The sequence below is a fragment of the Somniosus microcephalus genome, chromosome 22, assembly GCF_052327205.1.
Source record: "Somniosus microcephalus isolate GS21.2 chromosome 22, FLI_Smic_1.0, whole genome shotgun sequence".
Classification (NCBI taxonomy): domain Eukaryota; kingdom Metazoa; phylum Chordata; class Chondrichthyes; order Squaliformes; family Somniosidae; genus Somniosus; species Somniosus microcephalus.
In genome coordinates, this window is record NC_141008.1 from 13,970,274 (window position 1) to 13,993,043 (window position 22,770).

Consider the following 22,770-nt stretch of genomic DNA (forward strand, 5'->3'; position numbering starts at 1 on the left):
CCATTGGTGGCGGGATGGTATGGGGCGGACGTGTAGTGCTTAACCCCATTGTTTTTTAAGAACTTCCTGCGGTCCATTATCAGACGGATCTGTTCCGGCAGCCCATTCCTGGCAAATATGGTCCTTAATACTGTGATGGTTTTTTCCCGTGGTGGTGGAGGACATCTTTATTACCTCTGGCCACTTGGAGTGTGCATCAACTGCGATTAAGAACATTGAGTCCATAAATGGACCAGCAAAGTCGATGTGTACCCTTTGCCAGGGAGATGAGGGCCACTCCCATGGATGTAGAGGGGCTTGGGGTGGAGCGTTTTGGACCTTCTGGCATCTTAGGCAGCTCTTGGTCATTTCTTCGATGTCTCCATTGATACCTGGCCACCATACAAACACCCTGGCTAGGTTCTTCATTTTCACTCCACCCAGATGCCCCTCGTGAAGCTCCTTTAGAACTTTATCCTGGAGTTTGGGTGGAATCACCACTCTGGATCCACACATCAAGATTCCTCGGCACACTGACAGCTGTTCTCTTCTTTGCGAGAATGCTGGCAACAGTGGTTCGCCATGTGCTGGCCATCCCTTCACTGTTAAATCGTAGACTCGTGAGAGAGTCGGGTCATTTCTAGTTTCCCTTTCAATGGCAGAATTTGTTACTGGTAGACATTCGACTATGGTAGAGTGGAAAATCTCCACTGGGTCTACGGTAGGTGCTTCTTCTACCGTTGGCAACGGTAGGCGCGATAACCCGTCAGCATTCCCATGCTGTTTTGATCCTTTGTATTCTATGTTGTATTGGTGTGCCCCTAGAAAAAGGGACCACCTCTGTAGCCTTTGCGCTGTCATAATGGGAACACCCTTTTTAGGGTTGAATATGGAGATGAGGGGTTGATGGTCAGTCAACAAGGTAAATTTTTGTCCGTGTAGGTAATGGTTGAATTTCTTCACTCCCCATACCAGGCTGAGTGCTTCCCTGTCGATTTGGGCATAGTTACGCTCAGCTGAGTTCAATGAGCGTGACGCAAAAGCTATCGGCCGTTCCGAGCCATCAGGGAATCTATGCGATAATACTGCTCCTACGCCATAAGGGCATGCATCGCACGCCAGTCTGATTGGCAGTGATGGGTTGTAATGAGCCAAAACTTCTTTGGACGTGATTAAGTCTTTGCATTTATGGAAGGCACGTTTACAGTCTTCGCTCCATTTCCAAATTACTCCTGTTTGTAGCAGTTCATTAAGAGGGTGTAGAAGAGTTGATAAGTTCGGTAAAAATTTATGATAGTAATTTATTAATCCCAGGAACGACCTTAATTGTGAAACATTTTCAGGTGCTGGGGCTTTTATGACCGCTTCAATTTTTTCAGGTGACTTATGCAACCCTTCCTTATTAATTATGTGGCCACAATATGATATTTGATTTTGGAAAAATTCGCACTTGGGGCGATTTGCTCGTAGGCCCCGTTCTCTCAGCCTAGTGAGCACCTGCTCCAAATTGGCAAGGTGCTCGTTGTCGTTTTCTCCTGTTACAAGGATGTCGTCTAGGTAGCATTGAGTCCCCGGAATCCCTTGGAGGACTTGCTCCATAGCTCTTTGCCAGATAGCTGGAGCGGATGTTACTCCGAAAACCAGTTGATTGTACTGGTACAGACCTTTGTGTGTATTTATCGTGAGATATATTTTAGAGGCCTCTTCAACCTCCATCTGTAGATATGCCTGTGCCAAGTCAATTTTGGTGAAACGTTTCCCTCCGGATAGTGAGGCGAAAATATCTTCTATCCTCGGAAGAGGATACTGTACCGTGTGAAGGACCGGGTATACAGTCACCTTGAAGTCTCCACAGATGCAAATTTTTCTCTGTTCTTCAGATTTATCATTATTCAATGCTTTCTTCATGACTGGAACGATAGGTGTTGCCCACTCGCTCCAATCTATTTTCGATAATACGCCTGCCTTTTCCAAATTCTCCAGCTCTGCCTCGACTGCTGGACGAATTGCGTATGGCACCGGTCTTGCCTTAAAAAACTTGGGAATTGCTGCATCTTCCACTTTTATTGAGGCGGTGATGCCTTTCAAGGTTCCTAGTTTCTCTTGAAACACTTCTTTGGCGTTGGCCAAGATGTCTTTTAATCGTTCAGGTATGACGTCATCATCGTTTTTTTTCTTACTGGTCACCGTCAGTGCCTGAATGGAGTGCCAGTCTAAACGTATTTTCCTGATCCATTCACGTCCCAACAGCGGTGGACCACCATCTTGTAGAATGTATAAATACAACTTTTGTATTTCCTTGCCGTTGTATACAACAGGCACCCTTCTTTTTCCTTTGGGGTATACTTTCTGCCCCATATATGTTTTCAAGATAATGGATGTGTCTTTTAAAGGTATATGCGGAAATAGCCGCTCGTAATCCCGTCGATTTATGATGGTCAGAGCTGATCCTGTATCTAGCTCCATTTTAACTGGGGACCCTGCTATCGTGAGGGTAACCCAAATGGTCTGGTAATCATCTTTGGCAATTACATTATGTAATTTGAGACAGCTTAGTCTCTTGTTTTCGGAGTCGCTATCGCTCTTCTGGTCTTCGGAGCTACTGTCCGTCATCATTTGTACCTTTCTGTACTTTTCTTTATTGATTTTTTTTTTTCCTGTCTGTGGATTTTTTTGTCCAGATCGGCATACCCGTGCAATGTGTCCAATCTTTCCGCATTGCCTGCATGCTTTGTCCTTGAACCAGCAGTACCTCTGGTCATGGGTGGATCTGCCGCAGCGATAACATCTCTCGAAACCCTGTGTCATTTCATGGGTGCCGAAGTCCTGCGTCTTTTGTTGTATCTCTGCAGCTCCTCTTGTGGCTGCTTCGTATGATACAGCCATACTGAAAGCCTTGTCCAGTGTTAAATCTTTTTCAGAAAGTAGCCTTTTCTGTGTTCCTTCACTTAAGAGACCGCAGACGAATTTGTCTCGAAGATAATCTGCTAGTCCTGCCCCGAATTGGCAGTGTTTTGATAGCTTTCTTAATTCGGTGAGGTAATTAGCGTTACTTTCATTCTTGTGTTGATTTCTCTTGAAGAATTTGAATCGTTCCGCTATCAGCAGCGGTGTTGGGTTTAAGTGGTCCTGTAGGGTATCAACAATTTCTTTAAAATTCTTGTCCTTTGGTTTGGCTGGAGTGATTAAATTTCGTAACAGCCCGTATGTCTTTGCGCCCATTAGATTTAGCAGTACTGAAGCTTTTTTTTCATCTTCTATTCCATTTGCGGTGCAATATACCTCCACTCTTTCCACATATATGGTCCAATCCTCTATCTCGTTATCAAAAGCATCAATATTGCCAGACTTAGGCATCCTAGAAATAAAATGGCGCTTCCCGCTCTTTCCCCGCCGCTGCTGCCGATGACACCGCGGTTTCCGTTCTTTTTATTTATTTATTTACAGTTGGAGACTTGTTCCCGCCGGACTCTCTATGTCTGAACGCCGACCTGCTTGCAGCGCCGGCCATCTCCCGAGTGCTCCCTCCCCATCTGTTACTGCTTGCCTCCGCTTTCGCTGCTTGGCCCAGCTGTAGAGCCAGCCACTGGAGCCCCAGCCCGATGCCCAGGAAGGATTATTGCAGTACCTGCCACCAGCTTGGCTAGCTGGTGAAACCACAGCTTTTTCTTTTTCTTGATTTTTCTTCAACTTTGGACGCCAGAGGAATCGATGTCCTTGAGGTGCTGCCGAATTGCAGGTAAGTCCGTTTCCAATTCGTCACCACTGTTGTGTCTGTGTGTTGATAGAGACACTGAAGACAGGAGTTGGTTTCATAGGTGTTTACTAAACAAAGTCTGGAGGGGAACTAACTGATACAGCACAATATACAGGCTTATATAGCCCGAGTGGCCATTACCGGCATTACAGTACACATGGGGCTCTTAAAGGCACATACACTACACTACCTAGCTCCCTAAATTCTTGTTGCAGGACCTCATCCCTCTTTCTACCTATGTCGTTCATACCAATGTGAAACACGACCTCTGACTGTTCGCCCTCCCCCTTCAGAATGCCCTGCAGCCGTTCAGTGACATCCTTGACCCTGAGGGAGGCAACATACCATCCTGGAATCACATCTGCGGCTGCAAAACTGTCACTTTCACCGTTTTCCAACACAGAAAGACAGATGTTGAAAGAGATGCACTCTGGGCCTTTCCTGACTACCTGCCTGCCCCCCTTCTGACTGGTGGTCTCCTATTCCCTCTTTGACTGCACTTTCTTAAGCTGCGGGGTGACCACGTCTAAAAACGCGCTATCCACGTAACTCTCAGCGTCGCGGATACACCGCAGTGCCTCCAGCTGATGCTCAAGCTCCGAAAACCGGATCTCAATTTGGCCAAACCGTTGGTACTTACTGCACATGTGGTCATCCTGACTGCAAGAAGCGTCTAGGAATTCCCACATGCTGCAGGCCGTGCAATGCATGGGACTGAGGTCCCCTGCCATACTTTTAATTAAAAAACTCTTACCTCAAATTTAAACTCTCGGATTCTCGCTCTCCCAAACTAACTTAACTATGGACTACCTTAAAAGAAATAAACTTAAAATTGAAGAAAAAAAGCACTCACCCACTACTCACCAATCAGCTTCTTCCCCTGCGCCGGCGTCACTTTCTGTACTGTGACGTCACCCTCGAATTCTGCCGCTGCTCGACTGGGCCTGAAAACCACCGACCTTTATTTTCTCCCACAGCCGCTGTTCCCTCGCCGGTCCGCCGCTCCCGCTGCTGCCGCTGTTCCCTCGCTGGTCCGCCGCTCCCGCTGCTGCCGCTGTTCCCTCGCCGGTCCGCCGCTCCCGCTGCTCCCTCGCAGGTCCGCCGCTCCTGCTGCTGCCGCTGCTCCCTCGCAGGTCCGCCGCTGCTGCCGCTGCTCCCTCGCAGGTCCGCCGCTGCCGCTGCCCCCTCGCAGGTCCGCCGCTCCCGCTGCTGCCGCTGCTCCCTTGTTCTGGACTCTCCTACCAGAGGAAATAATTTCTCTCTCTACCCTATCAAATCCTCTAATCATCTTAAACGCCACAATTAGATCACCCTTTAATCTTCTATACTCGACGGAATACAATGACCGACTTCCAAATTGGCCCAAACCCACTTCAATCCTTTTGTTTGGGTTAAACCAAGTTTGAGACATGGACAGTAAATTGTGTCATGGCTTCCTCTTGCCAACCCCACCCATTCAAGAACGCGACTGTCAGTACCCCAACTAATCTCATCGCCTTGCAGCCAGCTCATTCTCCCATGTTACCATTTCTCAGCTGTTTTATTTGCTGCCTGGATCCGGATGGTTAATTTTTTTTCTTTTTCAAGGGTGAAGGGAAGGATATTCAAATGTAGTAGAGATGTTTCAAATATTATTGTTTTTCTGTTGACATTTCAGCCACTGGTAGCTAAGCAATGGCTATAGTTGCTGGGGTGTGTTGTGTATGTATAAGAGAATAACTGGTCTCAGACTGCAGTACCGGCAGTGACCACCCCTGTATAAAAGGCGCTAGAGAGCCTCTGTTGTTTAGTTTCGTTATGGACTTCCACCAGTAAAGATCAGTTTGTTTTCACTCCTGCTGGTCCGTGTCTAAATCATTCACGGACTTAACACTGGCGACGAGTAAGAAACGAACTTACCTGCAACTCAGCAGCAGCTCCGACGACGTTGTTGAAGGTCGGAGCCAGAAGAAAGAAAAAAAAAAAAAATAGAGTCCATTGAAACTCGAGAAACGGGCGTCGACCGTCAATCATCGGGTTCAAGGCTTTGCAGGAGCGACTTTCCAGAGCCAGGCTGGATTCCTCGGTCCGTGGTTTCCCAGCTAATCGGGCTGGTGGCGGGTAGTGCTCTGATCCTTCCTGGGCTGCGGCGGGCTGAAGCTCGATCGGGTGGCCTTTCAACGGGGCCGGGCAGCGAGTCGGGAAGCAAGGAGAGAGAGAGAGGTTGGAGCACACAGGGCGCGGCCGGTGTTTCGAAGCCGGGCAGCGTTCGGACCTAAGAAGAGGGAGGGAAGTGTCCCAGAGGGTCCGCTCCACGACAGGAAAATATTAAAAGAAAAAGAATACATGCAAGAAACCGTGGAAAGCAGCGCTAACAACAGCGGGGAAGAAGACAAAGCGCGGGAGGCACCATTTTGTTAAATCGGGGAAGAAGGCAAAGCGCGGGAGGCGCCATTTTAGATTTGCAAGATGCCGAAGACTGGCTGTATCACTGCTTTTGATAATACATTAGAGGACTGGACCACGTATGTGGAAAGAGTCGAGGTATATTTCGAGGCAAATGAAATAGCGGAGGGGAAAAAGGCATCAATATTGCTAAACTTAATGGGCGCTAGAACGTACGGCCTATTGCGGGATCTGATTACTCCAGCCAAACCGAAGGCGAAGAGTTTTAACGAAATTGTTGCTGTTCTACAGGAGCACTTAAACCCTGCACCGCTGTTGATAGCAGAAAGATTTAAATTCCACAGGAGAACTCAGCACAAAGATGAGAGCAATGCTGAGTATCTTACGGAACTACGCAAGCTATCAAAGCACTGCCAGTTCGGAGCAGGACTGGCAGATACCCTACGGGACAAATTTGTCTGTGGACTCCTGAGTGAAGGAACACAGAAGAAGTTACTCGCAGAAAAAGAGCTGACGCTAGATAAGGCTTTCAGCGTGGCAGTATCGTATGAAGCAGCAGCCAGGGGAGCTGCAGAAATTCAACAAAAACCACAGGAATACGGCACCCACGAAATGACACGGGGATTTGCAAAATGTTATCGCTGCGGCAGAACTAACCATGACCAGAAGGACTGCTGGTCCAAAGACAAAATATGCAGACAATGCGGGAAGATTGGACACATTGCATGAGTTTGTAGGTCTGGGAAGAAGACCAGCGACAACAAAAAGGCTACTAAGGAACCGTACAAGAAAGTACAAAAGATGACGGACAGTAGTCCCGAAGACCAGATGAGCGATAGTGAATCCAAGAACAGGAGATTAAGCTGTCTCAAACTTCACAATGTAATCGCAAAATGTAAGGATTCCGGGGGCTTCGTTTAAACTGGTTTACGGTAATCTACCTGGCCAGCAGTCTTTTTGCTGCTGCACTCTAAACCAATTTACAAACAGCGGTTTCGAATCGCTACTCCTCCTTTAGTTCTGAGTGGAGGAACTTATAATTAATGATATTAAAACGGAACACGTGGTTTGGATGAGAGAAAAAAATCAAGCTTTATTAACTAAAAGAAACTACAATCACAATATCAAACTATCCCACACGAACACAGTAAAATTGTAAAACTATATAACAAGGGGGTACACACGGCAAAAACGAGGGACACAATGGCTACAATGTTATTTAAACAATCTTAGCAATTCCCTTAAATCACCATCCCCCCCTTAACTCCTGCTAGGTTGCCTTGTTGAGAGTCAGAAAATCTCTGCTCACATGGTCCAGCGAAGAGAGAGAGAGAGCTCACCTATGTCCCAGGAAGTCAAGAGGCCAGATAGCTTCAGCATCTATCTTTATATATCTGGTGAGCCCCTCCCGTCCTGCCTTGCAGGCTGTGTGCAAAATTCCCCTGTGATAGGCTAACTCAAAGTGGTTAGATTGAGTTAATGTGATTTTCAGAGCTCCTTGTGCTGAAAACAAAAGGGAGATACCCTGCTCTATAGTCCAGTACTGGGTGATTGGAAACCCATTCAAGATACAAAGAGTCTCTTCTGCAGTTTAGGCGTATCCACTCGATGTACAAACAAATGCTAATAGCATTCAATTGCTTTATAAACAAAGCAATGTCCTTTGTCTTCATTGAACCTTACTTCCAGACACAGAAAGCTGCATTCCAAACCTCTTTTGTCATTCGGCCATGTGGTGTGACAGCCATTTTATCCCTGGAAATTTAAAAAGCACATTGCCCAGGGATACTTTAATCAAAAAAACATGAATCTTCAGAACTGTAAATTATTGCGAATTCTTACAGTCCGCCCTTGGATACTTCCAGCTTGCTTGTAGTATCCTCTTGAAGAAATGAGCAATAATTTCTGACCCCCCACAAACAACCATCCCCTGTATTTACCTAATAGCTATCTGCCACTGATCCCCGTCCCGTCTATTCCCCTTAAATTCAAGAAAAAAACCATGGTACGGTAGGCATCTTACAGGTACTTCAGTTTTCACTAAGGGGTCTCATACCCCTACACGCTTGTAAAATTATACAGTGTAAACCAAATTTACAATCACTTTTTTTACATCATAAGTTATTACAAAATGTTGCAATCTTAGTTACACAATGTACTCAAAAATTATCGCAAGCACGGAGAGGGTCCTACGCCTCTGCTCAACTTGGGGCTGCAACACAAAATACAAAAAATCATTAAACAACATGCTTATGAACCCCGATCATCACGGGCCGATGATGGGTCGCGAAATTCGAGTGGGTATTGCTCCTCCCACTCGGGCAGTAAAAGTACCTTCCACCCCCCTTTGATCGGCTTAAACTTTAAAACAGGCAGAATGGATTTAGCGACCAGCCTGCTCCGACAGCCCCGAGCCGTTCCCTTGTCCTTTTGTGGAGGCGGGGTACCCCTCACGTTTAAAATTACCTTCCACAGACCGAGACTGGGGAGTATGGGACCGTGACTCCTAGTCCCTCCCCCTCCCGTCTTCCCTCGACTGGCTGCAGAAAATGATGGGTGCCTGTGTGGCGGCACTCCCTGGCCCCACACTGATCCGGCCACCCACTCATCCTTCCCAGCCACAACTTATCTTCTTTGCCCGTGGGCCCCCGGGTGAGTTCCTCCCTCCCCCGACCGCACCCACGCGACTCTTGGGTCTCCCCCTCCTCTATACAATCATTCCCAGACCATCACCACCCACCCCCGGGGAACGCGTCCCTATGACCAGGCGCCCGCGCTTCCCCATCGTGACTCCTCAACAGCGAGGTCTCCCGCACGTGAACTTCGGTCAGGATAGTGCTGGGTTGGGGGCCGTGCCCCACCCAGCTGGGGCCATCTCCTCCCCGTAGGAGGAGTAGGCAAGTTCCTCCAGACTCTGTCCGGTTTTTCCCGAAGATCGCTGCGGGGTCTCCTGGATTCGTCCAGTGGCGAGGTGATCCCCAACATTCCGTATCTTCATTCGATGTCCAGCTCGGGCTGGGCGAACATGGCTGCTTCATTTTCCAATCTCCTGCAAAAACTTAAAAGGACATGCAGCCAGGTCTCACTGACCTGCTGCCTTAGGTGGAGACATGGTCGGGTCCCTTGACCTCGGACCAAAATACAAACATTCGGCACACATGTTAAACTTACTTAAAACTAGTTAAATAAAAATCATTAAACACCTTATCAAGCTTTATACACACACATAGTTATAATACAAATGCCGCCCGTCTCCGGACGGCCCGTCTAATCTCTGGCACTGTCGCAGATTGCTGCTGGCTGCAGCAAAGCTGGTCTGCCTCCTGTCTCTGGTCCCCCGCAGCTTATGGCTGTTGAGTGGGGGCCTCTGTTCTCTGGCTTCTCCCTGGGTCGGGAAACCGTCCTACTCCACTGTAAAGTGGGTGACCAGGCTTTCTTAGGCTGGGGCACCCGCTGAGACCTTCTGAGGGGTGTCTCTTTGGGGGAAACTTTGGCTGGCAGACCCTGAGCTTGGGTCACAGCCCCAGCTGGCTGGGAACCTTCTCCCCCATGTCCAAATAGCCCGCACTGTATAATGTATCTGGAAGCCTGCTGGTACAAATCTCTCTCTCCTGATCCAAAACCTGGTGTCAGCTCCCTCCCTATGTCTCCTACCACCCCATTGTCCACCCCTCCTCGCTGCCAGAGCTCCTCAAGACCCGGAGCTGTGGGCTGCTGTCTTGGGATCTCTAATTCCCAATCCAGCACCGTTCTGGGTGTTGCCTGTGGGATGGTTCTACTTGGGCTGCCAGTAAAATCCAGCTGACCTGCCTTCAGGCTGATCAGACAAATCATCCCCTTTGATGCATTTAAAGCCATGTTAAGGCTTTCTATCTCTGCACTACAGGGGCCATGATCTGCTTCCTCATACCTTAGGGCACAGGCCAGCTTATAAGCTGCCTTTGCTTCCCTAAACCTTTCCTCCTGCTCTCTCTTCACAACCTTCCTAACCCAGCCACCTATACCCCGATAGGTCAGTCTACACGCTGCTGCTAACATACGCAGGGCTACCCACATACTGGAAACAACGAGAGAAACAAGAGCTGATGCTTTCACCAGATCCAGACCACGTTTTAAATCAAAAACTGCCTCCACTCCTACCTGGCTCGCCATTGTAAGGATTCCGGGGGCTTCGTTTAAACTGGTTTAAGGTAATCTACCTGGCCAGCAGTCTTTTTGCTGCTGCACTCTAAACCAATTTACAAACAGCAGTTTCGAATCGCTGCCCCTCCTTTAGTTCTGAGTGGAGGAACTTATAATTAATGATATTAAAACGGAACACGTGGTTTGGATGAGAGAAAAAAATCAAGCTTTATTAACTAAAAGAAACTACAATCACAATATCAAACTATCCCACACGAACACAGTAAAATTGTAAAACTATATAACAAGGGGGTACACACGGCAAAAACGAGGGACACAATGGCTACAATGTTATTTAAACAATCTTAGCAATTCCCTTAAATCACCATCCCCCCCTTAACTCCTGCTAGGTTGCCTTGTTGAGAGTCAGAAAATCTCTGCTCACATGGTCCAGCGAAGAGAGAGAGAGAGAGAGCTCACCTATGTCCCAGGAAGTCAAGAGGCCAGATAGCTTCAGCATCTATCTTTATATATCTGGTGAGCCCCTCCCGTCCTGCCTTGCAGGCTGTGTGCAAAATTCCCCTGTGATAGGCTAACTCAAAGTGGTTAGATTGAGTTAATGTGATTTTCAGAGCTCCTTGTGCTGAAAACAAAAGGGAGATACCCTGCTCTATAGTCCAGTACTGGGTGATTGGAAACCCATTCAAGATACAAAGAGTCTCTTCTGCAGTTTAGGTGTATCCACTCGATGTACAAACAAATGCTAATAGCATTCAATTGCTTTATAAACAAAGCAATGTCCTTTGTCTTCATTGAACCTTACTTCCAGACACAGAAAGCTGCATTCCAAACCTCTTTTGTCATTCGGCCATGTGGTGTGACAGCCATTTTATCCCTGGAAATTTAAAAAGCACATTGCCCAGGGATACTTTAATCAAAAAAACATGAATCTTCAGAACTGTAAATTATTGCGAATTCTTACAAAAAGAGGATCACCGAACCATTTGGGTCACCCTCACGATAGCAGGGTCCCAAGTTAAAATGGAATTGGATACAGGATCAGCGCTAACCGTCATGAATCGACGAGACTACGAGCGGCTATTTTCACACATACCCTTGAGAGAGACACCCATCGTCTTGACGACGTATACGGGGCAAAAAGTATACCCCAGAGGAAAAATAAGGGTGCCTGTCGAATACAATGGCAAGAAAATACGGAAATTGTATCTCTACATACTGCCAAATGGTGGACCACCGTTATTGGGACGGGAATGGATCAGGAAGATAAACTTAGATTGGCATTCCATTCATGCAATGACAGTGGACGGTAAAAAAGATGAAGACGTCACTCCTGGACGATTGTCAACAATCTTAGCTAACGCCAAAGAGGTATTTCAACAAGAACTGGGCACGCTTAAAGGCGTAACCGCCTCATTAAATATAGAAGAGAATGCAGTTCCCAAGTTTTTCAAAGCAAGACCGGTACCATATGCAATTCGCCCAGCCGTCGAGGCAGAGCTGGAGAATCTGGAGAAGGCGGGCGTGTTGTCTAAGGTCGACTGGAGCGAGTGGGCGACACCCATCGTTCCTGTCATGAAGAAAACGTTAAGCAATAAGTCCGGAGAGCCAAGGAAGATTCGCGCCTGTGGGGATTTCAAGGTGACGGTGAACCCTGTCCTTCACACAGTACAATATCCTCTTCCAAGGATAGAAGACATCTTCGCCTCACTGTCTGGAGGGAAGCGTTTTACAAAAATTGACCTAGCACAAGCATATTTGCAGATGGAGGTTGAAGAGTCCTCTAGGAATTTTCTCACGATAAACACTCACAAAGGTCTTTACCAGTATCATCGATTGGTATTCAGAGTAGCATCGGCTCCGGCGATATGGCAAAGAGCGATGGAACAAGTCCTGCAAGGGATTCCGGGGACTCAGTGTTACTTGGACGACATCCTTGTGACAGGTGAAGTGACAGTGAACACCTTAACAACCTAGAACAGGTGCTCACTAGACTACGGGAACATGGGCTGCGAGCCAACCGCCCCAAGTGCGAATTTTTTAAGAAACAGATATCGTATTGTGGCCACGTGACTGATGAAGAGGGGTTACAGAAGTCCCCTGACAAAATTGAAGCGGTTGTTAAGGCCCCAGCGCCTGAAAATGTGTCGCAACTGAGGTCATTCCTCGGGTTGGTGAATTACTATCATAAGTTTTTGCCGAATTTGTCGACAATTCTGCACCCACTGAATGCCCTGCTACGAATGGGGGTAGCATGGAAATGGAGCGATGATTGTAAACGTGCTTTTCAGAAGAGTAAGGACTTAATCACTTCGAAGGAAGTATTGGCTCACTACAACCCAGCACTGCCAATCAGGCTGGCGTGTGATGCGTCTCCCTACGGCATTGGGGCGTTACTGTCACATAAATTCCTTGATGGTTTGGAGAGGCCGATAGCTTTTGCGTCACGCTCGTTAACTTCTGCCGAGCGTAACTACGCCCAGATTGACAGAGAGGCCCTCAGCCTAGTGTGGGGGGTGAAGAAGTTCAATCACTATCTGCACGGTCAAAAATTTACTCTACTAACCGATCATCAACCTCTTGTCTCCATTTTCAACCCTCAGAAGGGCGTACCGATAATGACAGCACAACGGCTGCAGAGATGGTCCCTTTTCCTAGGGGCACACCAATATGACATCGAGTACAAAGGAACTAAACAGCATGGAAATGCTGATGGATTGTCACGTCTACCGTTGCCGACCGGTGGAAGAAGAAGACCTTGCAGTGGATCCAATGGAGTTATTCCACTCGACCATAGTCGAATGTCTCCCTGTGACGAATGCAAACATAGAAAAGGAAACACGGAATGACCCGACACTATCACGGGTCTATGATTTAACGGTGAAGGGATGGCCAGCACATGGCGAACCACTGCTGCCAGCATTCTCGCCGAGAAGAGAACAGCTGTCAGTATGCAGAGGAACCTTGATGTGTGGATCCAGAGTAGTAATTCCATCTAAGTTGACGGATAGAGTGCTCAATGAGCTTCATGAGGGTCATCTGGGTGGGGTAAAAATGAAGAGCTTAGCCAGAGCGTTTGTGTGGTGGCCGGGAATCGATAGAGAAATCGAAGAGATGACCAAGAGCTGTGCAGGATGCCAGAAGGTCCAAAACGCCCCACCACAAGCTCCTCTGCATCCATGGGAGTGGCCCTCATCTCCATGGCAAAGGGTGCACGTTGATTTTGCTGGTCCCTTCATGGACTCGATGTTTTTAATTGCGGTGGATGCACATTCAAAGTGGCCAGAGGTAATAAAAATGTCCTCAACCACCACGGAAAAAACTATCACAGTTTTACGAACCATATTCGCCAGGAATGGGCTGCCTGAACAGATTTGCTCTGACAATGGACCACAGTTTGTGTCTGAAGAGTTCCGGAGGTTCTTAAAGAACAATGGTGTTAAGCATTACACATCTGCCCCATATCATCCAGCCACTAATGGATTGGCCGAGAGGTTTGTCCAAACATTCAAGAAGGCTATCAAGGCAATGTGTAATGAAGATATACCCCTACAACACAAGGTGGACAACTTCTTGTTTGCCTACCGGAATGCGACACATGCGGTTACCAACCAAACTCCAGCCATGATGTTCTTCAATCGAAGACTACGATGCCGCTTGGATTTGGTTAAGCCAAACGTCCGAAGAGATGTGGAGAACAGGCAGTTTCAGAATATGAATGAAAGGCCGACCAGGAGTTTTAAGATAGGTCGACCAGTTTTGGCCCGGGACTACCGCACCGAGAAATGGCAGCCAGGAACGATTTGTACACGACAAGGACCTCTCGTATACCGTGGACGTTGGGGAGAGCATTGTAAGACGCCATGCTGACCAGATTCTAGAGTCACTGGAAAACGTCAACTCCACACCACGATCTGATACACCTGGTAATGAAATCGACGTTCCAATTGCAGCTACCGCAGAACCGGTAATATTGGAAGCAGAGGAACCAAACAACGACATTGATTCCGACTCAACATTGCCAGAAGAACCTGTTACCCCAAAGAGGCGTTATCCAGACAGAATCAGGAAGCCTCCTCAAAGACTGAACTTATAATTGCTTAAACTTAACCACTGTATCTAGTAACAGTAATTGTAATTGTAATTAGTTATTATTTAGTTGTTAAATGAATGTTATGTACTGTTTATCTAAAAGGGGAGGAATTGTTGTGTATGTACCTTTAAGAGAATAACTGGTCTCAGACTGCAGTACCGGCAGTGACCACCCCTGTATTAAAGGCGCTAGAGAGCCTCTGTTGTTTAGTTTCGTTATGGACTTCCACCAGTACAGATCAGTTTGTTTTCACTCCTGCTGGTCCGTGTCTAAATCATTCACGGACTTAACAGGGTGGAAATCACGTGTACAAAATATAAGGACTGCATTGCATGATCAGGGTCAGAGTGATCTCCTAGACTAGTTTTGATCGCCTGAGGGACTCGGAGAGATCATAGAAAGTTACAGCACGGAAGGAGGTCATTTCGACCCATCGTGTCCGCGCCGGCCAACAAAGAGCTATCCAGCCTAATCCCACTTCCCAGCTCTTGGTCCGTAGCCCTGCAGGTTAGAGCATCTCAAGTGCACATCCAAGTACTTTTTAAATGTGGTTAGGGTTCCTGCCTCTACCACCCTTTCAGGCAGTGAGTTCCAGACCCCCACAACCCTCTGGGTGAAGACATTTCCCCTCAAATCCCCTCTAAACCTTCCCCCAGTTACTTTAAATCTGTGCCCCCTGGTTTTTGACCCCTCTGCTATTTTCCAGATTTTTTTTTGCTGTTGCCCAAATTAGCTCGGGTTTGTAATCTGTTTTTTCACCTCTCCCAGGAGATCACATGGCTTCGGGTGGGGTGGGGAGTGTATATATCGTGATGCACAAGGCATCACAATTGTGTGGGACAGGCTCGATGGGCCAGAGGGTCTTTACCCATCCACCATTGGTCGAATGTTTGTGAGTCCATGGAAACCAACTTTGACCTCTTGGATTTGGGCAGCCACGTTCTTTTGCACCTGCTGACTGGCGAGAGACCGCTAATTCACGTGCAAATAAACCAATGTCCGTACAAGGTCTCACCGAGCAAGAGGGGCTGCAGTTCTACAGGTCAGAACCAGAACTCAGGCGAGGAAACTACTTTAAAAAGAGTAATTGGCGTTGCATTGCACTGTGGGAAAATCTGAGTCGGGTCAGGGGAACCATTTTGATAGAAGTGCAGTCATCGCAGTAAAGGCGTTCTAAGTGTTTCTCTGTTTCTTTCAAAATACTTACTTACTTCAACTCCGTAAGATTTGCCAGACTTGCATTCCATTCCAAACCACCAGCCTCTTTGATCATTGCTGATAGTTCCTGTGTTTGTAAACAGGGATTTTTTTGATGAGCAGTCTTCAATCAGCAGCCCGATCATTAAATGGTCACTTCTCACTCATCTCTTGAGTGTTTGGGATTTGGCGGATTGTCTACAAAAAACACCTCCATAATGGTATTCGTTAACGCGGGCTTCGATGGATCTCTTCTTACGCATTTGTTCCTTCACTCCTCATTCCTTATATGTCCCTATGGACCCTGCCTTCTCTGTAGACAGTCATCTGCATGGATCCCTCCTTCCCATGGATGGGCAAGTGGATTTCAGTATCTTCTGCCACTGAGTGTGGAACTGCCCAAGTATAGACCAATCAGAGGTCAGAGTTTCATTGGGCAAGATGTCACTGTGGTGTCGACTAGAGAAGCTGGGATTGTTCTCCTTAGAGCAGAGAAGGTTAAGGGAGATTCAATAGAGGTGTTCAAAATGATGAGGGATTTTGATAAGAGTAACTAAGGAGAAACTGTTTCCGCTGGCCCGAGGGGCGGTAACCAGTGGACACCGATTGAAAATAATTGGCAAAAGAACCAGAGGGCAAATGAGAATTTTTTTACGCAGCGAGTTGTTGTGATCTGGAACACGCTGCCTGAAAGAGCGGAGGAAGCAGATTCAACAGTAACTTTCAAAAGGGAATTGGATAAATACTTGAAAAGGAAACATTTGCAGAGTTATGGGGAAAGAGCAGGGGGGAGTGGGATTGATTGGAGAGCTCTTTCAAAGAGCCGGCACAGGCACGATGGGCCGAATGGCCTCCTTGTGTGCTGTAAGATTCTGTGATTGCTGGATCCTCTAATGTCCATGTACAGCCCCCTGCTCAGGAATTTCAGTCTGACAGAAAATTCAGGGCCGTGCGCTCGCAATTTCCCAATATGTGCAGCCGATGAGAAAGTCCTTCTGGTAGGGCAAACTCAGAGAGTCGCCCTTGGTGTCAGAAGAAACCTTCCTGGATTGGAGGATTGCTTGTGTCCAGCACCCTGTAAATGTACCTATTCAGCCTGGCAGTTGCGAATTACAGCTCATGTTTCATATTTTTATATTTTTCCCCAGTATGTTGTTATTCCGACCCGTCGCTCAATGGCCGAGGCAGTACAGATAACCATCTGCCACGTTCTTGGAGACGCCAGCAGCCCCTACATCGTCGGAATTGTAAGTACCATCCGCCTCTCACCAGGGCCTCAGTTCTAGTGAGTACAACATGGAATTCAGTGGCCTATGTGGCTGGTGGTCAGGAGAAAACAAAAGACGTATTTATTTAGCACTTTTCACAACCTCGGGACGTCCTAACGTGCTTTACAGCCAGGGAGCGCTGCATTGTCGGAGGTACCACCTTTAGGATAGGAGGTTAAACCGAGGCCCCGTCTGCCCTCTCAGGTGGGGGGTAAAAGATCCCATGGCACTATTTGAAGAAGAGCAGGGGACTTCAACCCGGTGTCCTGGCCAATATTTATCCCTCAACCAACATCACTCAAACATCTGGTCATTATTTCATGGCTGTTTGTGGGACCTTGCTGTGCGCAAATTGGCTGCCACGTTTCAAAAGTGCTTCACTGGCTGTAAAGCGCTTTGGGACGTCCTGAGGTCGAGAAAAGTGCAATATAAATGCAACTTCTTTCTTTCGAATCATTTAAATTTTATAAGCCAAACAGGACCTGGAGTAGGGGGTTGAGTTATGGCTTGAATGCTGATGATGAGGCGTACACGAGAGGGTCCCAGTCTGTGCTGAGCCGTTGAAGAGCTCCAATTAACTCCAGTGACCGGGAACAGATTCCCACTCCTAATGGCTGACGGTCATTCCGGCTGGAACGTGGGAGTGTGCATGGGATAATGCTCAACTCTGATGCTCAGCCCCCGCTCCCCCCCCCTTGGTCCAATATCCTGCTGACACAACATAAGATTTATTATGTACCTCAGTCCTTTTGACTTTTGCCTGAGGTTGCCAGTGGCACCTCGGAATAATCCGGAGACATGGAAGGCAAAGACCGTCGCAGCCACCGTGTCTTTGGTTGGGTTTGAGGCATGCGCCGCATTCAATCACAGCCTTTCTTGTGAATCGCAGCCTGCACAAACACTGCTCCTTTGACAAGACGGGGCTCCGCACATCTCGGTCCGAGAGTGCAGGTGGCTGCAGAGCTTCTCGCCTTCCTGCTGTAGGGGGAAGGAATGGCTTTGCCACAACAGTTGGCAATAATTAATGAACATCTAAACGCAAACACAAGAAACGTGGTTGACTGCAAAGGAACGTTAGGAACAGGAATAGGCCTTTCAGCCCCTCGAGCCCGCAATTCAATCGGCTGCGATCTGTACCTCAACTCCATTCACCCACCTTTACTCCATATCCCTTGACACCCTGACCCAACAAAATTCTATCGCTCTCAGTCATGAAAGCTCCAATTGTCCACCAGCACCCAGAGCCTTTTGGGGAAGAGAGTTCTATATTTCTACTACCCTTTGTGTGAAAAATTGCTTCCTGATTTCCCTCCTGAATGGCCTGGCTCTAATTTTAAAATTATGCCCCTTTGTCCTCTTGGTCAAATATCCTGCTGACACAACCCAATCTCTCCTCATACGTCATTCCTGCCATCCCAGGTATCAGTCTGGTGAATCTTCGCTGCACTCCCTCCATGGCAAGAACATCCTTCCTCAGATAAGGCGACCAAAACTGCACACAATACTCAGGGTGTGATCTCACCAAGGCCCTGTATGATAAGGCTAAAGGGATCAAGGGATATGGGGAGAAAGCAGGGACCGGGTACTGAATTTGGATGATCAGCCATGATCTCATTGAATGGCGGAGCAGGCTCGAGGGGCTGAATGGCCTACTCCTGCTCCTAGCTTCTATGTTTCTATTCCCGCACCAGAGGAAATATCGACCCTATCAAATCCTTTTTACACTTTGAATACCTCAGTCAGATCTCCCCTCAATTTCCTATACGCAAAGGAATACACGCCAAGTTTATTCAACCTGTCCTCATAATTTAACCCTCTAGGCCCCGGTACCATTCTGGTGAATCTGCGCTGCTCCCCCCCCAAGGCCAGGATATCCTTCCTGAGGTGCGGGGCCCAGAACTGAACGCAGTCACTCCAGATAGAGTCTAACCAGAGCTCTGTACAGCTGAAGCATGACTTCATTCCCTTGGTATTCCAGCCCCTCTGAGATAACGACTAACATTTAATTAGCCTTTTGATTGCTTTTTACACCTGTCTACTAGCTTTTAATGATTTGTGTAATTGGATTCCCAAATCTCTTTGCTCCTCCACAGTTCTAGTTTCCCATCATTCTTACCAGATTCTTTAACAAAAATTTGAATACCACTCTGTCCCTGGCAACCCTGGGATGCCAATTCCATTTGGGTGGGTATGCACAGAAATTGCGTGGACCTCTAAATGACCTCTTCAGAACAGCATCAACATATTGAAATGAAAGCCCCACCTCTTCTCCTTCTCCCAGTTGGTGGGCATAACTGATTGGAAAATCCAGGCCTTTCTGTGTCAGCCAACACATGGACAAGGTGCAGGTAGCTATGTAGCTGTGCCCTAGCAGGAGCCCTACCCTGACACCATCGTGGGAGCGCCGTCGCCACCGAGCCTGCCGCGGGTTCAAGGGGAAGGCCCACCAACCACCATCTTCTCGGGGCTGCGAGGGAGGGGCATTTAATGCCTGCCTTGCCAGTGTAGCCCACACCCCGAGAACAGATTTAAAAACAAAACAGTCAGCCTCTCCGAGGAGAGACGCCTCACACTTGTTAAGTGTAGGGTGAGGTGACACAGCTGGAAAAAAGTTGTGACCTCCAGACAGAGGGGGCAGCAGCGAGCCCTTCCAGGAACACTGGGGTATAAAATGATTCATTTTGTGATTTGCCTGTATGCAGATTTCCGACTCCGTCCGGAAGGGACGACCGAAATCAAACTATTCGGATTTTGTAAGCTTGGAGTATGCTTTCCTGCTGTGCCCTTTTATTGCCATTGTCGGAGGAGGCTTCTTCCTTTGGACTGCTCACCATATAGAGAAGGACCGAAAGAAAGCAACGCAGCAACTTCAAGGTAATGGTCCTCCCGGGACTAAAAGGGTTAAATGACGAGGACAGGTTGCACAGACTCGGCTTGTATTCCCTTGAATATAGAAGATTACGGGGTGATCTAATTGAGGTGTTTAAGATGATTGAAGGATTTGGTAGGGTAGATCGGAACTATTTCCTCTGGTCGGGGAGTCCAGAAAAAGGGGGCGTAACCCTAAAATTCGAGCCAGGCCGTTCAGGGGTGATGTCAGGAAGCACTTCTTCGCACAAAGGGCGGTGGAAATCTGGAACTCCCTTCCCCCAAAAAGCTGTTGATGCTGGGGGGTCAGTTGAAAATTTCAAAACTGCGATTAATAGACCTTTGTTAGACAAGGGTTACAGAATGAAGACGGGTGTTAAGATACCGATCAGCCGTGATCTAATTGAATGGTGGAACAGGCTCAAGGGGCTGAATGGCCTAATCCTGTTCCTATGTTCCCTAGTATCCTTACTCTGGTTTATACATGGCCTCCTTAACTAAGGGAGGATACCATTGCCTTTAGAGGGAGTGCAACGTAGGTTTACTAGACTGATTCCTGGGACCTGGGATGAGGGGATTGTCCTATGAGGAGAGATTGAGTCGACTAGGCCTATATTCTCTCGAGTTTAGAAGAATGAGAGGTGATCCCATTGAAACATATAAAATTCTTACAGGGCTTGACAGGGTCGATGCAAGGAGATGTTTCCCCTGGCTGAGGAGTCTAGAACCAGGGGTCACAGTCCCAGAGTAAGGGGTCAGCCATTTAGGACTGAGATGAGGAGAAATTTCTTCACTCAGAGGGTGGTGAATCTTTGGGATTCTCTGCCCCAGAGGGCTGTGGAGGCTCAGTCGTTGAGTATATTCATGACCGAGAGCGATGCATTTTTGGGAACGAAGGGAATTAAAGGATATGGGGATAGTGCGGGAAGGTGGAGATGAGGTAGAAGATCAGTCATGTTCTTATTGAATGGCGGAGCAGGCTCGAGGGGCCGAATGGCCTCCTCCTGCTCCTATTTCTTATGTTCTTATGAATGGAGGTGGGGGTGGGGGTAGTTGTTATATCCGTGTATCTTAATGTTGTGCCCTTCAATAATCAGACAACAGACTGCAGGGAACGATCAACAGGTGTTTACTGAATGAGGGTTCAAACTGCAACTGACTGTACAGATCACTGCTCAGGGTTTATATACAGGTGTGGTCACTGCCGGTACTACAGGATACAGGAGCTGTTAGAAGTAGTTCTCCCCCTTAAAGGTACATACATTACAATTCCTCCCCTTTTAGATTAACAGTACCATAACACTCATTTAACAATTAAATATCAAACTAATTACAATTAACACTTTTAACATGCAACATTAACTGAAAATAGTCTATTTATACATTCAGTCTTTGGGGAGGCTTCCTGATTCTTTCTGGATAACGCCTTTCCCGAGTGTCTCGCTCTTGGTGCGGAGGCGATTCTAACACCCTGTCGTCAGTTGATTCATCAGCTTCCAATGCTATTGTTTCTGAGGTAGATGCGACCTGTACGTCGGGTTCCTCACCAGGTACTTATGGCCGAGACATGGGGTTGACTCGTTCCTGTGACTCTAGGATCTGGTCAGCATGGCGTCTCACAATGTTCTCCCCAACATCCACTGTGTATATTAGTGGCCCCTGCCGTGTGCATATCGTTCCTGGTTGCCATTTCTCTGTTCGGTAGTCGTGGGCCAAGACTGGTTGCCCTACATTGAAGCTCCTTGTCAGCTTCTCATTGATGTGCTGGAATTGCTTACTCTCAACATCTCTTCGTACATTTGGTCTGAGCAAATCCAGACAAGATCTCAACCTTTGGTTAAAGAACATCATGGCCGGGGCCTGGTTGGTGACTGCATGTGTCGCATTTCTGTAGGCTAACAGGAAATTGTCCACCTTATGCTGCAGTGGAATGTCGTCATCGCACGTGGCCTTTACTGCTTTTTTAAAGGTTTGTACGAACCTCTTAGCCAATCCATTTGTGGCTGGATGATACAGGGCGGATGTGTAATGCCTTACCCCATTCCTTTTCATAAATCTTCGAAACTCTTCGGACACAAACTGTGGTCCGTTATCAGAGCAAATCTGCTCTGGCAAGCCGTTCCTGGCAAACATGGTCCGTAGGACTGCAATAGTTTTCTCCGTGGTGGTGGAGGACATTTTGATCACCTCAGGCCATTTCGAGTGCGCATCCATGGCTATTAAAAACATTGAGTCCATGAATGGACCAGCAAAATCAATATGCACCCGTTGCTATGGAGATGAGGGCCACTCCCATGGGTGTAGAGGGGCATGTGGTGGTGCATTTTGGACCTTCTGGCATCCTGAGCAGCTCTTTGTCAGGTCCTCGATTTGCTGATCGATACCCGGCCACCACACATAAGCCCTAGCAAGGCTTTTCATTTTCACCCCTCCCAGATGACCGTCGTGAAGCTCATTGAGCACTCTCTCCCTTAAGAACATAAGAACATAAGAAATAGGAGCAGGAGTAGGCCAATCGGCCCTCGAGCCTGCTCCGCCATTCAATAAGATCATGGCTGATCTGATCCTAACCGCCAATCTACTATCACAGAACCATCTCCTGAATCTAACAGAATTAGACACAGGAAATAGGAGCAGGATCAGGCTACACGGTCCCTGGGCCCGTTCCGCTACCCACAGGGTCATGATCGATCCGAACCTAGACTCATGTCCAAATTCCTGCCCGCTCCCCATAACCCTTTCTTCCCTTTACTTCTAGGAAACTGTCTATTTCTGTTTTAAATTGATGTAATGATGTAGCTTCTACAGCTTTTTGGGGCAGCATATTCCATGGACCTACCACCCTCTGAGTGAAGTAGTTCCTCCTCATCTCAGTTTTGAAAGAGCAGCCCCTTATTCTAAGACTATGCCCCTGTGGTGATTATTCTTGTTTTATAAAAAGCATTGTAATTGGTTGCCTGTTTTCCTGCCTTGAGATATATGCTGTAAACTCATTGGTAGTTGATGTCATGTGATCTGTGGTGGCCATCTTAAATTCAGTTCTCCACAGCTTTGGTTGAGACTGGGTGCTTAAGATGTGCTGC

At 47.5% G+C, this 22,770-nt stretch overlaps 1 protein-coding gene across 1 annotated transcript in view; it reads left to right on the forward strand.

Annotated features, from left to right (window-relative positions):
- The window catches only part of LOC147102048 (protein spinster homolog 1-like), an 82,025-nt gene that overhangs the window by 11,970 nt on the left and 47,285 nt on the right, over nt 1–22,770 (forward strand). The window contains exons 3-4 of the mRNA XM_085965067.1: nt 16,700–16,798; nt 19,522–19,693. Coding sequence (XP_085821193.1) covers nt 16,700–16,798; nt 19,522–19,693 — 271 coding nt within the window. The remainder of the gene's footprint in view (nt 1–16,699; nt 16,799–19,521; nt 19,694–22,770) is intronic.